This window comes from Poecilia reticulata, chromosome 19, assembly GCF_904066995.2.
Source record: "Poecilia reticulata chromosome 19, P_reticulata-male-v2, whole genome shotgun sequence".
NCBI lineage: Eukaryota > Metazoa > Chordata > Actinopteri > Cyprinodontiformes > Poeciliidae > Poecilia > Poecilia reticulata.
The window spans coordinates 5,712,513-5,732,364 of NC_088848.1; the positions used below are offsets into that span (position 1 = coordinate 5,712,513).

Sequence of the window (19,852 nt, forward strand, 5' to 3'; positions counted from 1 at the left end):
CCAACTATCATCAGGGAAACCATTTAATTCTGGACTCATACAAACAAAGAAAGGAAAATGTACATATGTATTTGCAACGTGTGCAGGGACTCCACACTTTTTTCTTTTTTTACTTCCACAGCTTCTTGATAGACATGTTCTTCTCGCTGTCCTTCTGCATCACCTTCGCCACGGCCATCTCAAAGTCCTCCTGCGTGACGTGAACTCTCCGCTCCCTCAGAGCGTACATCCCTGCCTCTGTGCAGACGCCCTAAAACCAAAACACGCACATTATTTACTAATCAATTATTCTGACCGTTAATCGGATAAAATCTAATTGCCTAATTCTGCTGGTTTTTCATTTAACCACTAGAGCCTTTTCATACAGTATTAAAAAGGCACTAAAATAAATAATAGCATAAAATTGAACGTTTGATCATTTGCAACAAAGGATTAATTTGTAGCTAAAAGAAAATACTTTAAACATCAATATGTGTAATGCTTGACTGAACATCGATACAGTCTATGACTGGTTAATTTTTGGATTAACCGATTACTAGAATAACTAAAGGTTCTTGATAGGTTTTTTTTAATGAGGTGAAGCTGAAACTGTTTATTTTTAATCTTGCATAAAAGTTTTGTACAGTTTTGGCTGAATTACTGCTCTCAGTATGTTGCTCTTTCAGCAAATGGGTTTTTTTAGTCTATATTCCAGCTAACTATTAATCATCTAGTGAATTAGTTGATGATTATTTCAAGAATCGACTAATCGTTTCAGCCCTAAACCAGATTTAGTTGTGTTCCTGCTCCTCCAGATGCTAAATTCTCCAGATTAACGGCTGTAATTCCCACCTTGACCTCGGCTCCGGAGGCTCCCGGCATGAGCTCTGCGATCTTCCTCAGGTTGATGCCGCGAGTGAGATTCATTTTCCTGGAGTGGATCTTCAGGATGTCCAGACGGGCCTGTTACACGCAGAAGTGTTAACATTTTTAAGCAAATAAAATAAATGACCCTTTTTTAAGAAAATGTAGTGATAGGAACCTCTTCGTTAGGAGGAGGAAACTCGATCTTTCTGTCGATCCTTCCTGGCCTGAGCAGAGCCGAGTCCAAGATGTCGATACGGTTGGTGGCCATGATGACCTGCAGGGGAAAAGAAACATGATGTCAGCTTTTCATCTCTAAGCAGAACGTCCGCTTTCTGAAATGTGACCTGAAATCAGATTTTACAGACCAGGTGGAAGTAAAACACTCTTCTGTGTGGAAGTTATTACTGTAAAACAATACTTATTTTTATCCACATAAGGATCCTTTCGTTTTGTCTTGTGTTTGACAAAAAAAAGTTAATTATTAAAGTAATACTTTATGTGCAATATTATTTCTGATGTTACAATGATGATATTCTCTTGGCTGTTTGTTCTCAGAATGCCCCCAACGCTGTTTGACCTTTAGCATCTCAAACAGGAAAAGCAAATCTAGAAGGCCAAATATGTAACTGTAGTGGTCAATTTGCATTTGAAATTGTATATTTTCATATTTTTCTGAATGCCAGTCCTTAGAGTTTGTTTTTCCTTCAGAAGATAAAGGGAACATATTTACAATACCTGCCATAAAATTGTAAAAGTGATATCAGATATCAGAAAATTAGTTGCAGCTGTTACGGGGGAATTTTATAATTTTCTAAAACTTTTCTATTTTAAATTGATTACATATGCCATCACAATTACTTTAGCGTGGGTTTCTTAGTCATGGTGCAGGACACTTCACTGTACACTCATTAAACCTCTAGTCGTGGGACCGAACCGATCTGCGTCACCTTGATGTTTTTAGTGGCCTCGAACCCGTCCAGCTGGTTGAGCAGCTCCAGCATCGTCCTCTGCACCTCGCTGTCGCCACCCGAGCCGCCCTCCAGGCGGGACGAGCCGATGGAGTCGATCTCGTCCATGAAAATGATGGAGGGGGCGTGTTCCCTCGCCATGACGAACAGCTCGCGCACCATGCGAGCGCCTGGAACGGAGCCGGAGACGACACAGAGTTAGGAGACGTTTCAGGAACTCGGCTGCAGGATTGATAAGAGATGTGACGATGGGAAGTCACCCTCTCCGATGAATTTCTGGACCAGTTCAGAGCCGGAGACCCTGATGAAGGTGCAGTCAGTGTGGTGGGCTACCGCTCTGGCTAGCAGAGTCTTCCCAGTTCCTGGTGGCCCATAGAGCAGCACACCCTGCAACGAGCAAGAAACTTTGTTGACTACTGCGGCAATAAATCAATTAATCCAATTTATGGCATTTTAAGATTTACGTTTTGGAGAATCTGGATTTTTGTTTTCACTGATGCACTCTCTGGCGTGTTTATCAGAGTGATGTCAGCACGCCCAAGGCGGCCATCTTGTTTGATAAGCAACCTTCACAGCTTCAACTTATTTGGACTTTGAAGCTATGATTTTTTATTTTTTTAATTACAAGATAAAAGTTGTAATATTAGGAGAATGAAGCAGTAATTTCATAAAAATAAAAAAAATTTAAATTAGGAATGTTGAGCATCTTGTAAAGTTACACCGCATCACTTTTACAGATAATACCTGATAAAAATACTTCATCTTTTAACACATCAGCATCAAATGATTATCAGTAACAGGACTATGAACCTACATTCCTGTAATTAAACAATAATTATTGTAGCCTGATCCTACTACTCTGTTGTACAACTAAAATAAAACCCACGTTTTGAAAATTTTTTCTGTCATTTTTTATTTTAGAAAAGAAAACTAGAAAACAAATAAGTCGATTGAAATCAGAAAACTTGCTCAGCCCTAGTGGTCTCCAAACTGATTGTAAAACACCAAAAAAATAGAAGCATTCATTGACCTTCACCCACCTTTGGCTGTGCGATTCCCAAAGCCTCAAACAGCTCTGGGTGCTTCACCGGCAGCTCGATGACTTCTTTGATCTCCTTGATCTGTTTGTCCAGCCCACCGATCATTTCATAGGTGGAGTCCGGAACCTTCTCCACCATCATCAGGGAAACCAGGGGGTCCACTTTGTTGGGCAGGATCTTGTGGAGGGTGTAGCTGTCGTTACGCAAAGCCACGCGGCAATTTGGAGTTACCTGGTGGAAAAGTGACATTAATATAAAACCTGAAAATGTGTTCTCCTGAAACTGATCGGCTGTAATACGTACATCGTTGATGTCAATGTTCTTGTCCACATCCACGACAAATTTCCCCTCAGGATGCACCTACGTGGACGAAGGAAGAAGTCAGATAAAACGGCAGAGAAAGCATTAAGCTGCAGTTCAGACCCGGAGCGCTGCATACCTTCACCAGCACTTTCTTTTTGTCCATAACCCGAACCACTTCCCCCACGTAGGATCCCTGCTCCTGCAGCAGCTGCAGCTCCTCACGGAGCAGACGCACTGACGGGCAAAGACATGTGAACATGCTTGCATCCAAACCCTGTGAGTTTTTAAAAAATAAAGTGCTAAAAAATAAAAATCTACCTTTGGCGTTGAGTTCATTCCTTTGCGCCTGCAGACGTCTCAGATTCTGGCTCTTATCGTTCACCGTCAGCTGTTATGAGAGAAAGAACAACAGAAATGAAGCACTGACCGTTTAGCAGAAGGAGTTTTCACTAACTTTGCATATCGCGCTCACCTGTAGCTCTTCTATCTTCGATAAGTAGTACTGTCGGAGACCTGATCCACCTTTAAACTCCCCTGTCTCCATCTGGCAGAGGAGAAGCAACCTTAGATGCATTTCTTTTACAGCAGGAGTTTGTCTCTGAACAATTATTTACACTACATTTAGAGTGGAAAGGGGTCAGGCTTATATTATTGTATCTTACAAGCATGAAAACAATCAAAAAAGCGAGACTATTCAAAGCTAGAAACAACAGGGGATGATCAAAAATACTAAAAAGTTTTCTATAAGTTTTTCGGTTACATTCGTGGTCTTAATGAAACCAGCAAAAGTCGGGTAAGGAAAAAACGAAATTACCTTCACCTTAAAACGGCTTTTCTAAATAGTGAAAATATGTTGAACAACTTACACTCCAATGTGAAGCAAAAATGACTAAAGAACAATCATTTGTTCCATCTTACGCTGTCATTTTTTCGCTATATAAAAAAAAAAACTGGATACATATTGTTCCTCTTAGCTTTAATTTTATTTCGTCTACGTTTAAATGTAATGTACTTTTGAAGTCGAAGTCAAACTCCGTGTGCACAAAACCTCGTCTAATCGAGCTAATTCTGATATCTATGAAAACTGGTGGATCACTGGACTTTAAAAGCACTTGTTTGTAAAAGTAACAAATCCAAAGTGTGCAGATTCTCAATATCCAACTGAAATTTACACATAAACACAAATTTCAGTGACTCCAGGGTGAAATAATTTTTCTTTTAACTCTGATTATCATTTGTTAGCATGAGCTAATACCCGAGTAAACGTTTGGTTAAAAGGCGATAAGCCAAAAACTTGGTTGCTTATAAAAACACAATACATCTTGAAAGTATAAACATACACTACAATTGTGAAGAAGTTGTTTATATTCGGTACAGGAAGCAAAGTTAATGTTAACGAAGCATATAGTTGACAGCGAGCCTGCAGCTATTTAGCAGGCTCGGCTACAATGAGACAGCAAACCTCCACAACACATTCATTGTTTTCAATAAAAAATATCCCGTAGGTTTTTAAACTAAAGCCTCCAATAGCTGGCACAACACAACAGGTTCAAAGTAATTATTTACCAAAAAGCGCTACAATATGATTTTCCTACTATTTTTATGATTAAAATCAACAAAACGAACGAAAATAACACCTACTTGATCGACACCGTCTACGTCCATCTTGAAATTTCGGCGTCCGCCTCAGCGCAGTCGTATTTCCGGTGAGCTTCTTCTTCAATGTGAATTTGTAGTAAATAACTTAGAACGCCCCCTGCAGTTCAAGTTATAAAACGGAACTACTTTTTCTGTTAAACGAATGGTCCCCAAACTTTTTATACAAACTACTCAGAAGTGGAGTACCCAAAAATCGTATTCAAGTAAAAGTAGCAATACCTCAACATATTTTAGTCAAGTAAAAGTAGCTTCCTAAGAAATTACTCGAGCAAAAGAGTATTTGGTAAAAAAAAAAAAAAAAAAAGAAAAAAAAATGCTACTGAAGTACTGAGCACCTGGTCAGAACGACTGATTTAAGAGGAAAAAAAAAGGATACGTGTACATTTTAAAGACTGAAATAAAAATATGCACAAATAGCACTATTTCAAGCACTTTTCCAAATCATTTTTTACCATGTAAAACTTCTGATTGTAGGTAATGTACATATTTTTAGAACAGTTCTCGCATTGACGCGTTTACCATGAATCCACTTGACCTCCACATGACACAGTAGGCTCTGCAGATAAAAGAAACATATTTTAAGAAAAAAAAGGTCTCTGCTCCCATTTTGCATGAACTGTAGGTTTATGTAAAACATATCTCATGCAGTTTTGGGTAAAATGTCCTTGTTCTTCATTCAATGAATTTACTCACTGGAGAGTATCCAGAAATTTCACTTAAGTAGCTTTAGTGTAGTAAAAAGGTGCAGTGAAACTAATTCTAAAATTTTTAGTATTACCAGTCAATCTAGACAAATTTTTAACAGATCAATGTTTTTAGTTTATGATTCCGATTAGATTTTTAAAAATCTTTTTTTGCCAACCAAGCTTCTTTGGGGATTGGGTTTGCCCAGCGTGCCGTTAAACGTGAGAACCACCGCTGCAAACCGGTGTCAATTTCCAAGCCGAGACTCAGAAGGGGAAGGTTGTATTTATCTTGGCTTTTAGTTGAGGAGTGGTAGTGTTTGAGTAAAACCAGATATACCTGTTGAAACGGCAGCCCTGCAGAACAACCTGAGCCCTGGGACCAGCCCAAACACGCAGCAGTGCGACTACAGCACAAGTGGAGGAGGTATCGCTATCATCTGCCGTGACCGTGCAATGGAAAGCACTGCACAGAAATGCTCAACTCTTTATGAACAACTTAAAAAACATTAAGATTTACAAGTACATTTATTGAAAAATACCTCAAATGTATAAAAGATAAAAGCTTTTGAACAAACAACAAGCCAACATTTTACAAAGAAGCTTTACAAAAATACTTGTACACATTTCTTATTCACATAACGCATTTTGGCACAATACGGTGGAATGGTCCAAACCTTTACAGAGGATTTCAATTAAACTCTTCATAAGCTCCAGTCAATCTGGAGCTTATGAAGCTCCAGATTGACTGGATCTAACACATTGGAATTTGCCCTATTAATTATTAATAAACTTCCACAAAGTCTGCCAAGGTTTCTCTTTTTGGTCTTAAAACAATGATAAACACAAAGAAAATCAGCATGTGAACCTTCAGAAGGTAATGGAGAAAGCCAGTGAACTGCTTTCTCGCATATCAAATATGAAAAGAATATCAAAAACATAAACAGCACAAATTACTCAAATCTATTTTTGCATAAAAAGAGCTTTTTGTTCTGATGTCTTACAAAGAATGGGATGGTGATTTTTAAAATGCTTTGAAGCATTTGTTACTAGACACTGGGCACTTTGGGTATTTAAATCTCTTTTATTAAAAGGTTTTGTTGGCTCTAGTGGCCTTTATTTAAAAGTAGTTAGACAGGAAAGACGATAATGAGAGGGGGGAAAACGTGGCAAATGTGTCCTGGCCAGGAATTGAACCTGTGACCACCGTGGGTCGTGCTTTGCCCCCTGCACCACCACAGCACCCCAAATGTTACTTCTCTTTAATATGAGCAAAGACCCCTCTAAAAAATGGTAAAAAAAAAAAAAATAAAAAATACAGCACCAGCACTTATCGGTTTTCAGAATTGTGTACCATATATAAAATATGTAAAACAAGGCACCATTTCTTTTTTAAAAAGGCTCACAATGACGGACAACGCAAAGCAAATACTTTACTACATAACACATAAATCATCACTTTTGTCCCTCTTTCTTGCTAAGAGAAAAAGGGCCGTGTTGAACATTTTAACCTGCAAGAATGGCTGAACTATTTCCAGTTTCAAATAAGCAATCTTGAATAATCATTCAAGATTGGATGAGCTGACTGAAGCCGGCCAGTGGCTACGAAGACTCCAGAATCCATCTTTAGGTGAGTCGGATGCCCAACACTTGCTCCAACTCCTGCTTCCTCTGCTGCACCTGAAACAAAGACGGTTTAGTGCAAAGATGTCATAAATGATCATAAATGTTCTCAACTGATAAAATCGGTTAAACTGCTGAAATATAAATGACTTCTTCAAATTAAATAATATTGAACATCTTTTCAGTCTATCCAGAATTTCGCAATTGTTTTGATTTTTTTTTTTTCATTAAAAAAGTGTTTGTGGTAGTAATTTAGAAATATTTGCAACTTTTTATTTCTTGCCATATCATTATGGATAATAACTAAACTTTAAGTAAGGTTGAGGCAGCTGTTTGGTAGAAGAAAGAAACCAATCCAATGTTTTTCTCCATTTTTGCAAAAAAATCTGCAATAAACTTACAATCAAGCATTAGCACAAAGAAGTGCGGGGATTTGTTGATTTTGTGTGAATTTCCATAATAACTCAAGAAACTGGAGGGACTCATTTATGCAATTTGGCAGTAAACAGATAAAAACTGCTTTAAATTCCATCCATCCATTTTCTTTACACCCTTGTCCCCCTTAATGGGGTCGGGAGGGTTGCTGGTGCCCATCTCCAGCTAACGTTCCGGGCGAGAGGCGGGGTTCACCCTGGACAGGTCGCCAGTCTGCGCAGGGCAACACAGAGACAGACAGGACAAACAATCATGCACACACACACACACACTCACACATAGGTTTTTTGGTCTGTGTAAATTGCCCCTAACAGTCATGTTTTTGGACTGTGGGAGGAAGCCAGAGTACCCGGAGAAAACCCACGCATGCACAGGGCGAACATGCAAACTCCATGCAGAAAGACCAGGGTCGGGAATCGAACCCAGAACCTTCTTGCTGCAAGGCAACAGCTCTACCAACTGCACCACTGTGCAGCCCCACTGCTTTAAATTGATTGATAAAATAATATTTATACACACCGTTATCTTGACGATTCTTTTAATGTGTCACTTTAGAGTTGAGAGGGCCACATAAAAAGCTATAGTGGGCCAGATTTGGCCCCCGGGCCTTGAGTTTGACACATGTGGTTTAGAGTATGCAAACAGCAACAAAAAACAATCTGATATTTAACCTGTCACTTTGCTTAGCACTTTAAAATTCAACTCCGCTTATTTATACAGCAACAATTCACAACACTTAGCCATTAGGCACAAGATCAAGATGATACGAACGGGGAGGTTGGTGAATGTTTTTAATAAATGAAATTGAGTCTAAAATAGCATTAAAATTTACATTTAGACTATAAACTTTAACAAACACTAAAAACAGTGATAGTTTGCACTTACTTTGGAATAGACATATCTGCCCACTGCTTCAGGAACCCAGGGTTCCTGGTAGAACTCGGTTCTTCGCTCTTCTTCTGGGTTTCCTGCTACGTCGGTCATCAGCTGGTGGAACAGAAACGCTTCATGAACACAGTGAACCATATTCCAAACCTACAAAAACCTTTAAGCACAAAGCTTGGAACCTGAAAACCTGTTTTTGTGAATAAAGGCAGCACAACTGAAGAGCAGGAAAACAAATGAAATGTAGACAGGTTAAGCCTTTAAAGCCCAAAATTCATAGTTGGTGGGCGAAAGGTTTTACCTCATGACATGTTTTTAGACGTTTTGTTTCAAGTCTGATACTCCTTAGCTGGAGTGTAATTATTTTCTAAACTATGATGAATTTGAGCTGCCTAAGCATACCCTCATTATGGGTTTGGTTGGAAGTTTTGTATATATTGGATAAAGTGTTTTCGCTGACATCACAGTTTGCGTTTCATGAATGCAGGCTGTGTTCCTGTGTGAAGGTTTTCTGTAGTCCTGCTTAAAGAAACAGAGCAGCTGAGCTTTAGATTAATTTAAACCCCGACTTCAGCTTTGAAATGCAATGAACATTAGAAATTCCTGAATAACTGAGCTAAATAATTAATCTACAATAAACGATTTACAAACTGGAGAACTCTCTTTAGTTAGTTTTAATTTGCTTCTTAATCAAGTCTGATGGTAACTGCCAGCACAGGAGATGGCTTTATCTACGTCTAATGTCAGCTAAAATGGAAAAGTTAAATAATTTTAATGTTTTGTATCATTATTTGCAAATAAACCACTTAAAGTAGCTACACTACATTTTTAAACATTCACAGAGGTTCTACTTTAACAAAGTAAAATACTGAGTTATAGTAGTTTTTATTTATAGTTTAGTTTCATTTTGTTGTGACTTTTTGTCAAATTAGTTTTTAGGGCACATTTGCTAGTTTTTAGTAGTTATTAGTTAAATTTTACTTGGTTTTAGTTTAGTTTTTATCAGTTATAGTAGTTTTTATTTTTCCATACTTTGATTAATGTTTTTTGATGTAGAATTCAAAAAGGTCAAAGTATATATATATATATATATATATATATATATATATATATATATATATAGACTCACAGAACAGAACAGAAGATAGAAGATACAATTTTCAAAAAATGTATTCAATCATTGTCGAACCACCAACTGACTCTTCTGTTTAATCCCAACTTTTGCAGACAACTTTAGTGCCACCAGGAGGATTAAGGGCTAATAATAATTTATACCATTTATACAATTTAACTTCCACGCAGTATATAAAAAACATTTTTAGTTTGTATTAAAATAACCTTCTATAAACACAAGAGATGTTAGATTGACTAACGTCCAATAAAGACTCCTGTGTTGTTAAGATGGTAGAAAAGTTTACACTTATTTACCTTCAGATCTCTGCACTGGGACTTCAACCAGTCCTTGATGAACTCTTGTGGATTATTGCTGAAGCTCAGCATGAAGTCTCTCTCCGTCTTAAGCTGGTTGATGTATTCAATCGTTTCATGGATCTGTAGCAGGCAGCAGAAAGGTTTCACTCTAACAGTTTTATGATAAAGATTAAAACCGTTTTGGGATTACTGTTCAGGTCTGACCTTCATTTCAAGAGCAGCAATTTCCTGTTGGTTGGTGGTGGAGGACAGGAAGCTGTTCATCTGGCCTTTCAGAGGGTCGTCCACCTCCACGTCGATATCATAACAGGCCGTTTTCTTCTGATCGGTGGGGTCCACACTATTTAGAAGAAACACGCAGGTGGAGAGCTGCTGCTAATCAGGGTTTGATTTCAAAGAAAAATCAAGTTCAGACAACAGGACAGCTTTCAGTTGTCCCTCATTTCAGAAGAAATGTATATTAAGACCCAAACAGCGATTGGACAATAACTATTCCTTTACCTGATGATGTGATTGATGATGATGGGGTCGGGGTGGTGCAGCAGGCCTGCTAGTTTCATGGGAATATCAGAGAACTTCATGCGTGGACAGCCGAAGATCTGAGATGTGCCACAATAATCAATCAGTTAAATGCCTCAGAAACGCAAATACATGCAATACATGTGAAAGACAAGACAAGGATAAAACTGAACTTCATGAATGCCAGCTCTGACAAAACTAAGCTGGGACTTTTGGGCCACAATCCCATGATATAACTTTACAAAAAAACAACACTGAGCATCACCAAAAGAACACTATGCCCAGACCGAGACATGCGGGTGACGGCTCCAAATATCTGCAAGAAAGCTTAAGTTGAGGAGGGGTTTCCTTTTTTGGTATCGCAAGGAGTCAAAATCAACAAATTTTACAAGTTGTAAAAAGGTTGACATCTAAAGCCATCAGAGACTCCGTGGCCGGACCTGTCTGAAGTAGCGGTTGCAGTTGATGTACTCCTTCTCGTGGCTATCCTGCAGCTTGTTGTTCTTGATGTAGAGCCAGAGAGCTTGCATGATGCTGGCCCGAGTCTGCGTGTGAACGCCCAGAAGACGCGCCAAGCGAGGGTCCAGCTTGTACTGTGGGGGCTGAACAGGAGAAATGTTGGCCAAAAGTGAGTCTTGGTTGACAAAAAATATGTTCAACTATGACAAAAAGAGCTGCGGCAGAGATGTTTTGCTACCTGGTGGTCAAGCATGAGCAGAAGAGTGCATTTGACATTCACATCGCCCGGCCTTTTCACCTGGAAACCATCCGTCTCCTGAGTGGTGGGCATTCTGTGCCACTAGGAAAGAAAAACGAACAAAATTCTCTTAAATGATGATAGAATGGGTGTAAATTTGAAATTCTGGGTGAGGAAAACTAGTGGAAACAAACCTGAAAAGACCTGCAGTGAAAGATTGTTTTTACAAAGCACTCAACTTTTAAAAAAAATTATGTAAGATGAACAATTGTTTTAAAAAAACAGTTCAGTAATGCTAATTTACTCTCTCAATTTCACAACTTTATTCTTGTAATTTTATTATTGTTATTTTCTTAGCATAATGAGTAAGTATTTGTAATTACTTATAAGTACTGAAAGTCATGTAAGCTGGTGTAAATATTGGATATCTGCTGCTTTGGATGTTTAAACACTGTTTAAATGAAGAAAACACAAAGAAACCACTTCTTTTCACTTAATATAAGTTTTTATTGGGATATAAATCCATTTGAAGCTGGATCATCGCTGCGTACCTCTACTAAGTGATTGTCGGGTCCATAAAGCTCCTTATCGAGCTCAATCACCAGACTTTTGAAGAAAGAGGAGAACTTCTTCTTCTGCTTACCAGGCTGGAAAAAAAACAGAAAGAGACAAAGAAAGAGAGAGAGAGAGAGCAGAAAGACTGTGAAAAGCCAGCACAACACGTTGGCCTCAGTGTTTCCTTACTCTGCAGTGTCAGTCCACAACTGCATTGTTTAGCTCTGACCACATCGGGAGTGAGGAACCAAACTGTTGAGTAGAAAAAGCTGTTGCACCCCCCCAGCCTGCTCGCTGCCCTGTCAAAGCCTGTTTGCTCAACGTGACCCCTCTCACTCCTTCCCTGACATCCCCTTTTCCTTTTTTTCACTTGCGCCATGCGGCGCTCCTACGCATGCCTGAACCAATGAGCAAGAGGGAAAAAATTAACAGAAAGAAAAAAAAAAGATCCATCTTCTGTGGCCCCAGATGACACAATGAGCCGGGCTAGAATTGATGGAGGGAGGGGAGGCATGTCAGCTCTTGGTATGCAACGGCCAGTGGTTTCAATTCCGCGTTTCAACACAGAGTGTGAGCTTGTGTGCGTGTGTGAGAACGTTAGCTGTTGTGGGGTGGGATAGGGGAAAGCTGTAAACGCACATCTGGCTACGCGTTCTGAGCCAAGGACCAACTGCAACTCGCAGGAACACAACAACAGGGAATCAGAAGGCAGCGAGCGAACGTCCAAACAGAAACGAAGAGTCCGGTTCCCCAGCTGCGCCGTCCACTTACTTCCTCCAGGAGTTTGCCTTCCACTCTCAGCTCCCAGGAGGACACTTTCTCAGATTCCTCTCCCTCTGGCTTGCTGGGAGTGTAAGTGTTGGAAATGTAGATGCGAAGCTTGCGCTTTTGCTGCGTCAAGAGGAGAAAGAAGAAGAAGGGAAAAAAAAGGAAAAAAAAAAAAGGCTGTAAATTCAGGCCGGCGTAACGGCTCCGACGCAACAGCTGTTTATTAAAACCTGTTTCAGATAAATGGCAGCTTCTACGCACGCTGGCATGAGTCAAAAAAGCCTTAAAATAAAGAGCTTTCCAAGTCTTAAATGGAGAAATGCAGGAAAAATCCAACATAGGAGAAAAAAGAAGTTCTTTAACAAAACAATACGAAGTGCAGCTTTAGAATTAGGGACATTTATCGCATCATTCATCATGATAAATTGATTATTTTTACGATAAATTCCAATTCATGATGCTTAAAAACCCCGAAAGCTGCTCTTGTTGTCAGGACTGACGATGTTTGCTCAATAAAAGCATAAATAAATAAGTATCCAAATGAAAAACATTACAACTGGGATTGTTTTTAAAAGCATTATTTATATTTGTAGAGTTGTGAATGCATACAATTACCTCAAAAAGATGTATTAAAATAGTTCTTATCGTCAGTTTTATCTTCTGTAGTGTTTCACAAGGTTGGAGCAGAAAGAGAGGAATCTTTTAACACTTCTCTCCAGACTCATTAGTTTTTCCATTTGTTCTCTTCTCAGCTCATCGTACAGGTTTTCTATCAGATTTAGACATGATGACTGAGAGGTGAATGACTCGTTTTTGTGTCTGCCAAACCATTTTAACCATATTTGTGGACAGTTTTCTATTAAAGAACCCAATTATGACTAGTTCATTGGTTTAGTGGTGCCAGGTTTTTATTTAAAACATCCATGAAGCTATGAAGTCTTTGGGGAAAGAAACGGATCCACAGCATAACATCATGTCAGCTCAAATTTAGACTTCAGGGAAACAGAAAATCATTGATTATTTCATCAAGAGTTTCTAGAAACTCTGATCAACTTTTAAAAAAAAACTAATTGGCATTTTACCAGAAATGTTATGTAGAGACGACGCTTTAGAGTATGAATAATCACGTTTAGATTTGAAAGTTTATTATGATCAAAGTTTATTTTTTTACTAATAATCTTCTATAGATTGAAAGGCCATAAAGTCCAGGAGCCATGAATCATTGGAGGTTCTCTCAGCTGCTTGATCGCAACACTTCCAGGTGATAGACTGAGCCGAATCAGAATATATCAGTTTTTTTCTTAGATTATATTAAGCATGCCGCTCTTGGTTGAATCTAAGCAGGAAATTCATCCATATTTATGCATCAAGTCCTTCTTTTGCATAATCAATAATCCAGTGATCCAAAGAAACCATGCATGCTTTCAAGAGGTTTTATGATTTGGATCATAGCCTCTAATGTGCTTTTTTTCTCTACACATTAATCTCGGTATCATTTCACAAATAATTACTGTAAAATCTAGGCTGTTCTTTTAATTCTAGACTAAATGAATCGTTTGCAACTTGAGATAAACTAAGGATTTGTTCCTGTGAACTCTTTTCTAAATGCCACTTCATGGAAAGTTTTCATCTCATTGCTGAATTCGGGACAGATGTTTCTTTGAGAAAAAAAAAAAAGGTCCGCTGTTGTTGCCGGTGGACAGCCAGAGTTTTCACACTGCAGAGTTTATTCTCAGAATGGATCAAAGATCTTTCCGTAACCTAACAGTGATCTCTTTCACTTTCATTCAAAGCCCTTTGAACCACGTTGGTCAACAACAACAAATTTGAATCAACCGAAGATCTGTTATGCAAATAAACTGACAAAGAAATGCACATCCGGAATATTTCTAATAATCTTTGATTCTCAGACAAAAACAAGCCCAGCAGCTCTTCTTAACTCGAGTTTCTGCTGCTTGAAAAGCCTGAAATCCACAAAAATAAGTGAATGAAGAGGAGATACCATGATCGGCTTCTTGATGGCCTCCTGAATCTCCATGCGTTTCCGAGCAATGGTCTGATCCAGCTTCCTTTCAAAGGCCAGAAGATCCATGTAGGCCTGAGACTCGGGGACCAGGTCTCGAATCTAAAGGCCGAGAAAAAGGCGAGTTTTTGTGAGCTCTAGTCATCTTTGATGGGCTGTTTTTACTTATGACTGTTGGGTCAAACGTATACCTACCCTTTGAGGAAGAACCTTGTCAGCCATTTTGCGCCTTTTTGCTCTAAAACGACCAGAAAAGCAACAGTGAGCTCACTAACTGGCAGGAAACAAGCCCTTCTATGTTGCATCTGATCACTCTTTGGTTAACCAATTTCTCAGGAACTCGGTAAAAGACCATATTTGATTATCAAATACTGGGGAATAACTTCACAGTGCAATCACACGATCACAGCCAACTTTAGCTCTTTATTAAATCTTCCTGAGGTTTCGACTGTTCATTTGCTGCTCAACACACAAGAGCTGATCTGTTCTTTTAATCTAATTATACAGTAACTCCCTCCCCTTTCATTCAGGACGGTGCTTTAAGCACTTTGGCGTTCCTTAATAAACATTACTGTGTTGCTAAATAAACCCCAGAGCGCAGCAGATTCATTAAAGCCGATGCTGTAAATGTCGTTTCACGTTGCGGTACAGCACTTTCATAAGCGTGGCGTCACCAAGCGGTTTGAAGTCAAAAATAGTCTCTTGTGTCTGTTGCTTTGAAAGCCAAAGGCCAGTCATGAGACACTGGGCTCTTCGTGTCACTGGGAGTTTTAACACTGCAGCCACTTTCAGGGATTTTCTTAAGGATCACGACTTTAAGGAAACACACACAAAAAAAAAAAAAATCAAAAATAAAACATTTTGATGATCAGAATCGTAACCGATTTCTGAATGGTAGGTCAAAAACTAAGAATCCGATCTTTTTTTCTGATCAGTGAATGCACCAAAACTAAGCCAAGTCACTGACAGCAGCAACCTTCAGTGTAGAAGTTACTACTGAGGAAAGAACATCCAAAGTTAGCGAGATGTTTTTAATTTACTACCAAAATCGAAGAGTTGGACATCAGGAAGCTTAACGTAAAGTATAAGTCTATAAACTCTCCAGCAAATACACACAAACTGATCTTTGCAGTTATTAGTACTAACCGCACTAACTGTGCTAATAGTGCTCAATGCAAAAACAAAGCGCTAACATTTAAAACGGCACTTTTTTTAAAATCTGTTTACCTGCAGAGCGGTGTAATACCAACTGCTCTCTCTGTCATGCACACAAAACATTTAAATAGGTGAAAATTGACTATGACTGAGAGACTCCTTATGGCTTTATAGTTTTAAAAAGTTAGTGGAGGAATCATAGCAGTAAGTCAGCTTTTGTTGTAGAAAATAATTAACATATTTTAACATGGAGCTTCTACAGTTTTCAATCTACAAAAAAATGTAATGAGTAACTGTCTTGGAAAAGAGAAATGCAGATATTCTGTAAATCTTTTTTACCACTGCATCCTGACTTAAGGGATTTCACTTTGTAGGTTTTCAGTCATACAGAGAGAAACAGCACTGCAGAGCTGAAACGATTAATCGCGAACGATTATTGAAATAATCATCACCTTTAGTACTCGTGAATGATCGGGAGTATAGAGATTCAAAAAGAGACCATTTGCTGAAAAAACATTCAGCAGTAACTAAGCCAAAACTGTACAAAATATATTTTGAATTTAAGATAAAAATACTTTTGTCTGCAAATATGTTCAACCCAAAACTCTCTGAGTGGCAGATTTAGCTTCACTTGGTTCAAATTCACTAAGGGAATGCTATATTATTGTATTTTGGGGAATAAAATTTTCAAAAAGGAATTTGTTTATTTGCCTCTGCTAATGTTTTTTCTAATATTGTATATAAAAAAGCTTTTTCGATTTTTGTTTTAAAATCGATCAACAGAATAATCAATTAACATCCTTGTCCTATCTTATGGAAATGTTATTTTTATGACAGAACCTCGAAACATAAAAAAATTAAGTATCTTGATGTTATTGATACTCCTTTAAAAGAAGTCGTAATCCGCTAAAATCCAAATCAAACCCTTACAAAAGTGATCAAATAACAGCTACAATACTCCTGATTGTTTTAATTTCTACATATTACAGAAAAAAAAATCATTTCAATTATATTACTTAATTTACAAATTATGCAGCTGAACTTGTTTTGCATAACTTACCCTCTTCTTGGGCCTCCCAGCGCCTCCTGCTGCTGCTGATGCTGCTGAAGGAAGCGCTTCCTTGAGGCGTCCATGCCAGGATGGCCCATGCCTGGACGCATCGGAATGCTGCCACCGCCGTACGAAGGGCCTGGCATCTGACCCCCCATGGATCCTATGAGGCCCCCCAATCTGCTAGGGGGCATCCCAGATCGCTGGAGTGAATAAAAAAAAAGAGGGAGATTGACAAATGAAAGTATTGCTAAGTTAATGGTATAAAACTACAGATCTGTGCAAAAAAAACATAAAATAGGTCAAACACAAAATGAATAAAACATAAAATAACAGCAGCATAAGAGTTTTAACAGCCTGAGGCAAAAAGCTAAAGCACTTTGCTGGTTCTGCAACTGTATTAACCCTTCAGAGCTCCGCTCACTATCCTCTGCAAGACTATTTTTTCTGCCGTACCGCAGTCAGAGTACAACCATGATTTCAAGTTTATCGTAAATAGCAAGACATTTTGGCCATCTAAACCCTCTCTTCTGTTCGGAAAAAGTTAATATTTCTAATGTTGAGTGATTTCTATTAAATTTAATCCAATATTCCCCTTCAGCAGGGCTGCAGCGGGCCAAAAGAAAAGCGTAGGAATGATAGCTTTAGTTACTTGGTTGGTCTTCAAACTCCTTAAAACCCATTGTGACTTGTCCCCAAATCACAGCACCATCTTTTATCATAAGTTTCGACGATAAATAAAAGTGTCAAAGTGTGATTTCCTCTGTTTGATACAATGGTGTGGTATTGAAGATTCCAGTTTTCATTTCTGACAAAAGACATGTGGAAACCCAAGTGTTGATCAGTGCTAGAATCAAGAAAAAAACTTCTCTGGGAGTTTAATGGTTGAGGGTCTTAACCCAAACTAGACATGGTTTAATTGGGGTTTTAAAAAAGACAAAAAACTGAAAAAAAAGTCTCTAATGACATAAAGTAGAAAGTAGCAGAGTGACGAGATTTTAAGGGGTTCAGAATATTTGCAGTCTTGGAAAATTGACAGTTTTGTGCATGGAAATTAAAGGAAATACAATTATCAGTCATTAAAACTACAGTTCACAAACAATTAGCAAAATAACTGAATGCAGGTTGGCTAAAATGGTTGAAAAAAATTCCCAAAACTATAAGTTGGTTCAATTTAAAACTACTACTTTATGTAAAAGTTGTTTATTCCCTATTTTACTAACTATGTGTATTCATAAAAAAAACTTCTAAATTATGCCTTAAGATTAAACTTTAACTGAGGTCAAAAAAGCTGTTGCTTATCTGCATCAAACTAAATTAACTAAATTCGGTTACACGTTTTTTGTTTCAAATATTTCAGCAAATACAGTTGTATTGTGAAAAACAAAAATATGAATGGTGGATGTATATATATTCTGGACGGATGTTATTTTCAGGTTTTAAGCTGAAATGTAATGAGAAAGTGTAGAACATGCGTCTTTATCTGATCTCAAGAAAACAACTGAAGCCCTGCATGTTTTAACTGCCAAAAGAGATGGCTGCTGTGTTTGTGCATGCCAGTTTCAACAATATGAACCTGCAGATGGTAGAAGTGGGATAATATATGCAGGCTTGCCCTGGGGGCAGATGGTGGTGATGATAAACTTATTTTCACTAACTGACAGGATGCTAAGGGCAACCACGTGACTTTCTCCTTCATACCTGAACAACACACATTTATTGTATAATTTTTTAAATATTTAATTATACGCAAAGCATCTTAAATTTCAGTAGAAAAAATAAAGTTACAGCAAAGAGTTGTGGCAATTTAACAGATGACAGGAAAGTAGTGTAGAGGTCTTTCAAAGGCGGAAGTGCCATCAACAATGTGGAATTTTAACACATCGAAAATTAATTATATACTTCTATAACTTTGTATTAAATTCAGAGTTTAATACAAAGCAACTCAAATTATAAATCTTAAGAAAAAAAACTGACTTGATTCACTAAGTAAATGGCGGTTAAATATAAAAAAAGGAAGTTCAAACCTGGTGGTATTGGGGAGTGCTGGTCATGCTCCGGGGGTAACCCGCGGGAGGCTGCGGCATCCCAGGCATCCTCATGCCCGCGATATGGCCAACATTCATGGGGCTCACAGTCGGATTCATCTGGGGAGCCGGGAAGCCCCCTCTTGATGCCATCTTCTGGATCCACAAGTGGTTTAAAAAAAATAAAAGTGACGGAAACTCAAGGAGGTTTTGAATGTGTAAATAAAAGCCCGGAAGGTTTTTTTAAAAAGAAGCGCTCAACGTAAGAGAGCCTTCCGCCTTCCTCCGCGGTGTTGCGGCTGCTTTGACAGCAAACACACTGTCAACGAAAAGCTAGCCGATGTTAGCTCGTTTCCGACCGTTTCGAGTTCCGGGTTTGTTTGTTTTTTTGCGTCTGTAAAGCCCCCTCACTTCCTCACTCACCAACTCAGGGCTGACTGTTTTTCCTCACCTCCCGCCTGTGTTTGCCCTCCTGAACATGCCCAACTTACACCGACTTGACTGCCTCACCAGGCGCCCTCTCCAAAGCGCCTGACTTCAGACAAATTCAGAGTCCTAAAGCCAAATCAACTGCTCGGTCTGAGCACTGCCCACACACGAGACACCGGCGGTGCCTTCAAGTGCCGTCGGAAATATCGAATGTTGTCAGGCTTTCCGCACAGTTCCAATTTTTGTTAACGTCTTCGCCTTTTTTCAATACAAAAATGCTTCAACTTATTCTTTCAAAGTAAACATACCTATTTTTCAAAAATAATGAACGGGGGAAACAATTAGAATTAGTTAATTTCTATTAGCTAAATGCCTCAATAATGAGAGAAATAATTTACTTATTACTATTATCTTTAAAAACGAAAGTTATTTCCGCTGCATTGACCTTTTAAGCCATCAGTCAAAACGTTTTGGGTGCTCACAATACTTTTGGTTGAACTCTGGCTTATTTCTCCTGACAGAACCCATCTTGCTGGATTTACATTTCAGACAATGAAACAAACAACAGATATGCGAGAAACTTCTCAAAAGCTTCAAACAGCTGGATTTATACTGAAATAAAATTACCCACAGGTGCTTTCTATTTACTAAAATGCCAGACTTCTGAAGGTACTTTGCTAGATTTTATTTATGGGTAAATGGGGCTTAGTGCATATGTTTTCTACAGCTGAAAGTGTAGGTATGACTGAGCGAAC

General features: G+C 38.5%; 2 protein-coding genes across 2 annotated transcripts; both read right to left on the reverse strand.

The window, feature by feature from the left end:
* Nucleotides 1–10: 10 nt before the first annotated feature.
* psmc5 (proteasome 26S subunit, ATPase 5) lies at nucleotides 11–4,940 on the reverse strand. Its single transcript, XM_008436739.2, has 11 exons — nucleotides 4,799–4,940; nucleotides 3,630–3,701; nucleotides 3,476–3,545; nucleotides 3,294–3,391; nucleotides 3,158–3,214; nucleotides 2,855–3,085; nucleotides 2,075–2,201; nucleotides 1,794–1,984; nucleotides 1,022–1,120; nucleotides 832–942; nucleotides 11–250 (listed from the first exon to the last, which is right to left on the reverse strand). Exons 1-11 carry the CDS (start codon nucleotides 4,820–4,822, stop codon nucleotides 110–112), a joined length of 1,221 nt encoding a protein of 406 aa, XP_008434961.1. The 5' UTR covers nucleotides 4,823–4,940; the 3' UTR covers nucleotides 11–109.
* Nucleotides 4,941–6,008: 1,068 nt separating this feature from the next.
* On the reverse strand, nucleotides 6,009–19,365 carry smarcd2 (SWI/SNF related BAF chromatin remodeling complex subunit D2). The gene is made up of 13 exons (XM_008436740.3): nucleotides 18,669–19,365; nucleotides 16,651–16,844; nucleotides 14,631–14,673; nucleotides 14,415–14,537; nucleotides 12,416–12,535; nucleotides 11,641–11,736; nucleotides 11,090–11,191; nucleotides 10,833–10,994; nucleotides 10,375–10,472; nucleotides 10,078–10,213; nucleotides 9,871–9,993; nucleotides 8,443–8,544; nucleotides 6,009–7,179 (listed from the first exon to the last, which is right to left on the reverse strand). The coding sequence occupies exons 1-13, from the start codon at nucleotides 18,819–18,821 to the stop codon at nucleotides 7,126–7,128; spliced, it is 1,506 nt and encodes a 501-aa protein (XP_008434962.1). The 5' UTR covers nucleotides 18,822–19,365; the 3' UTR covers nucleotides 6,009–7,125.
* Nucleotides 19,366–19,852: the final 487 nt, after the last annotated feature.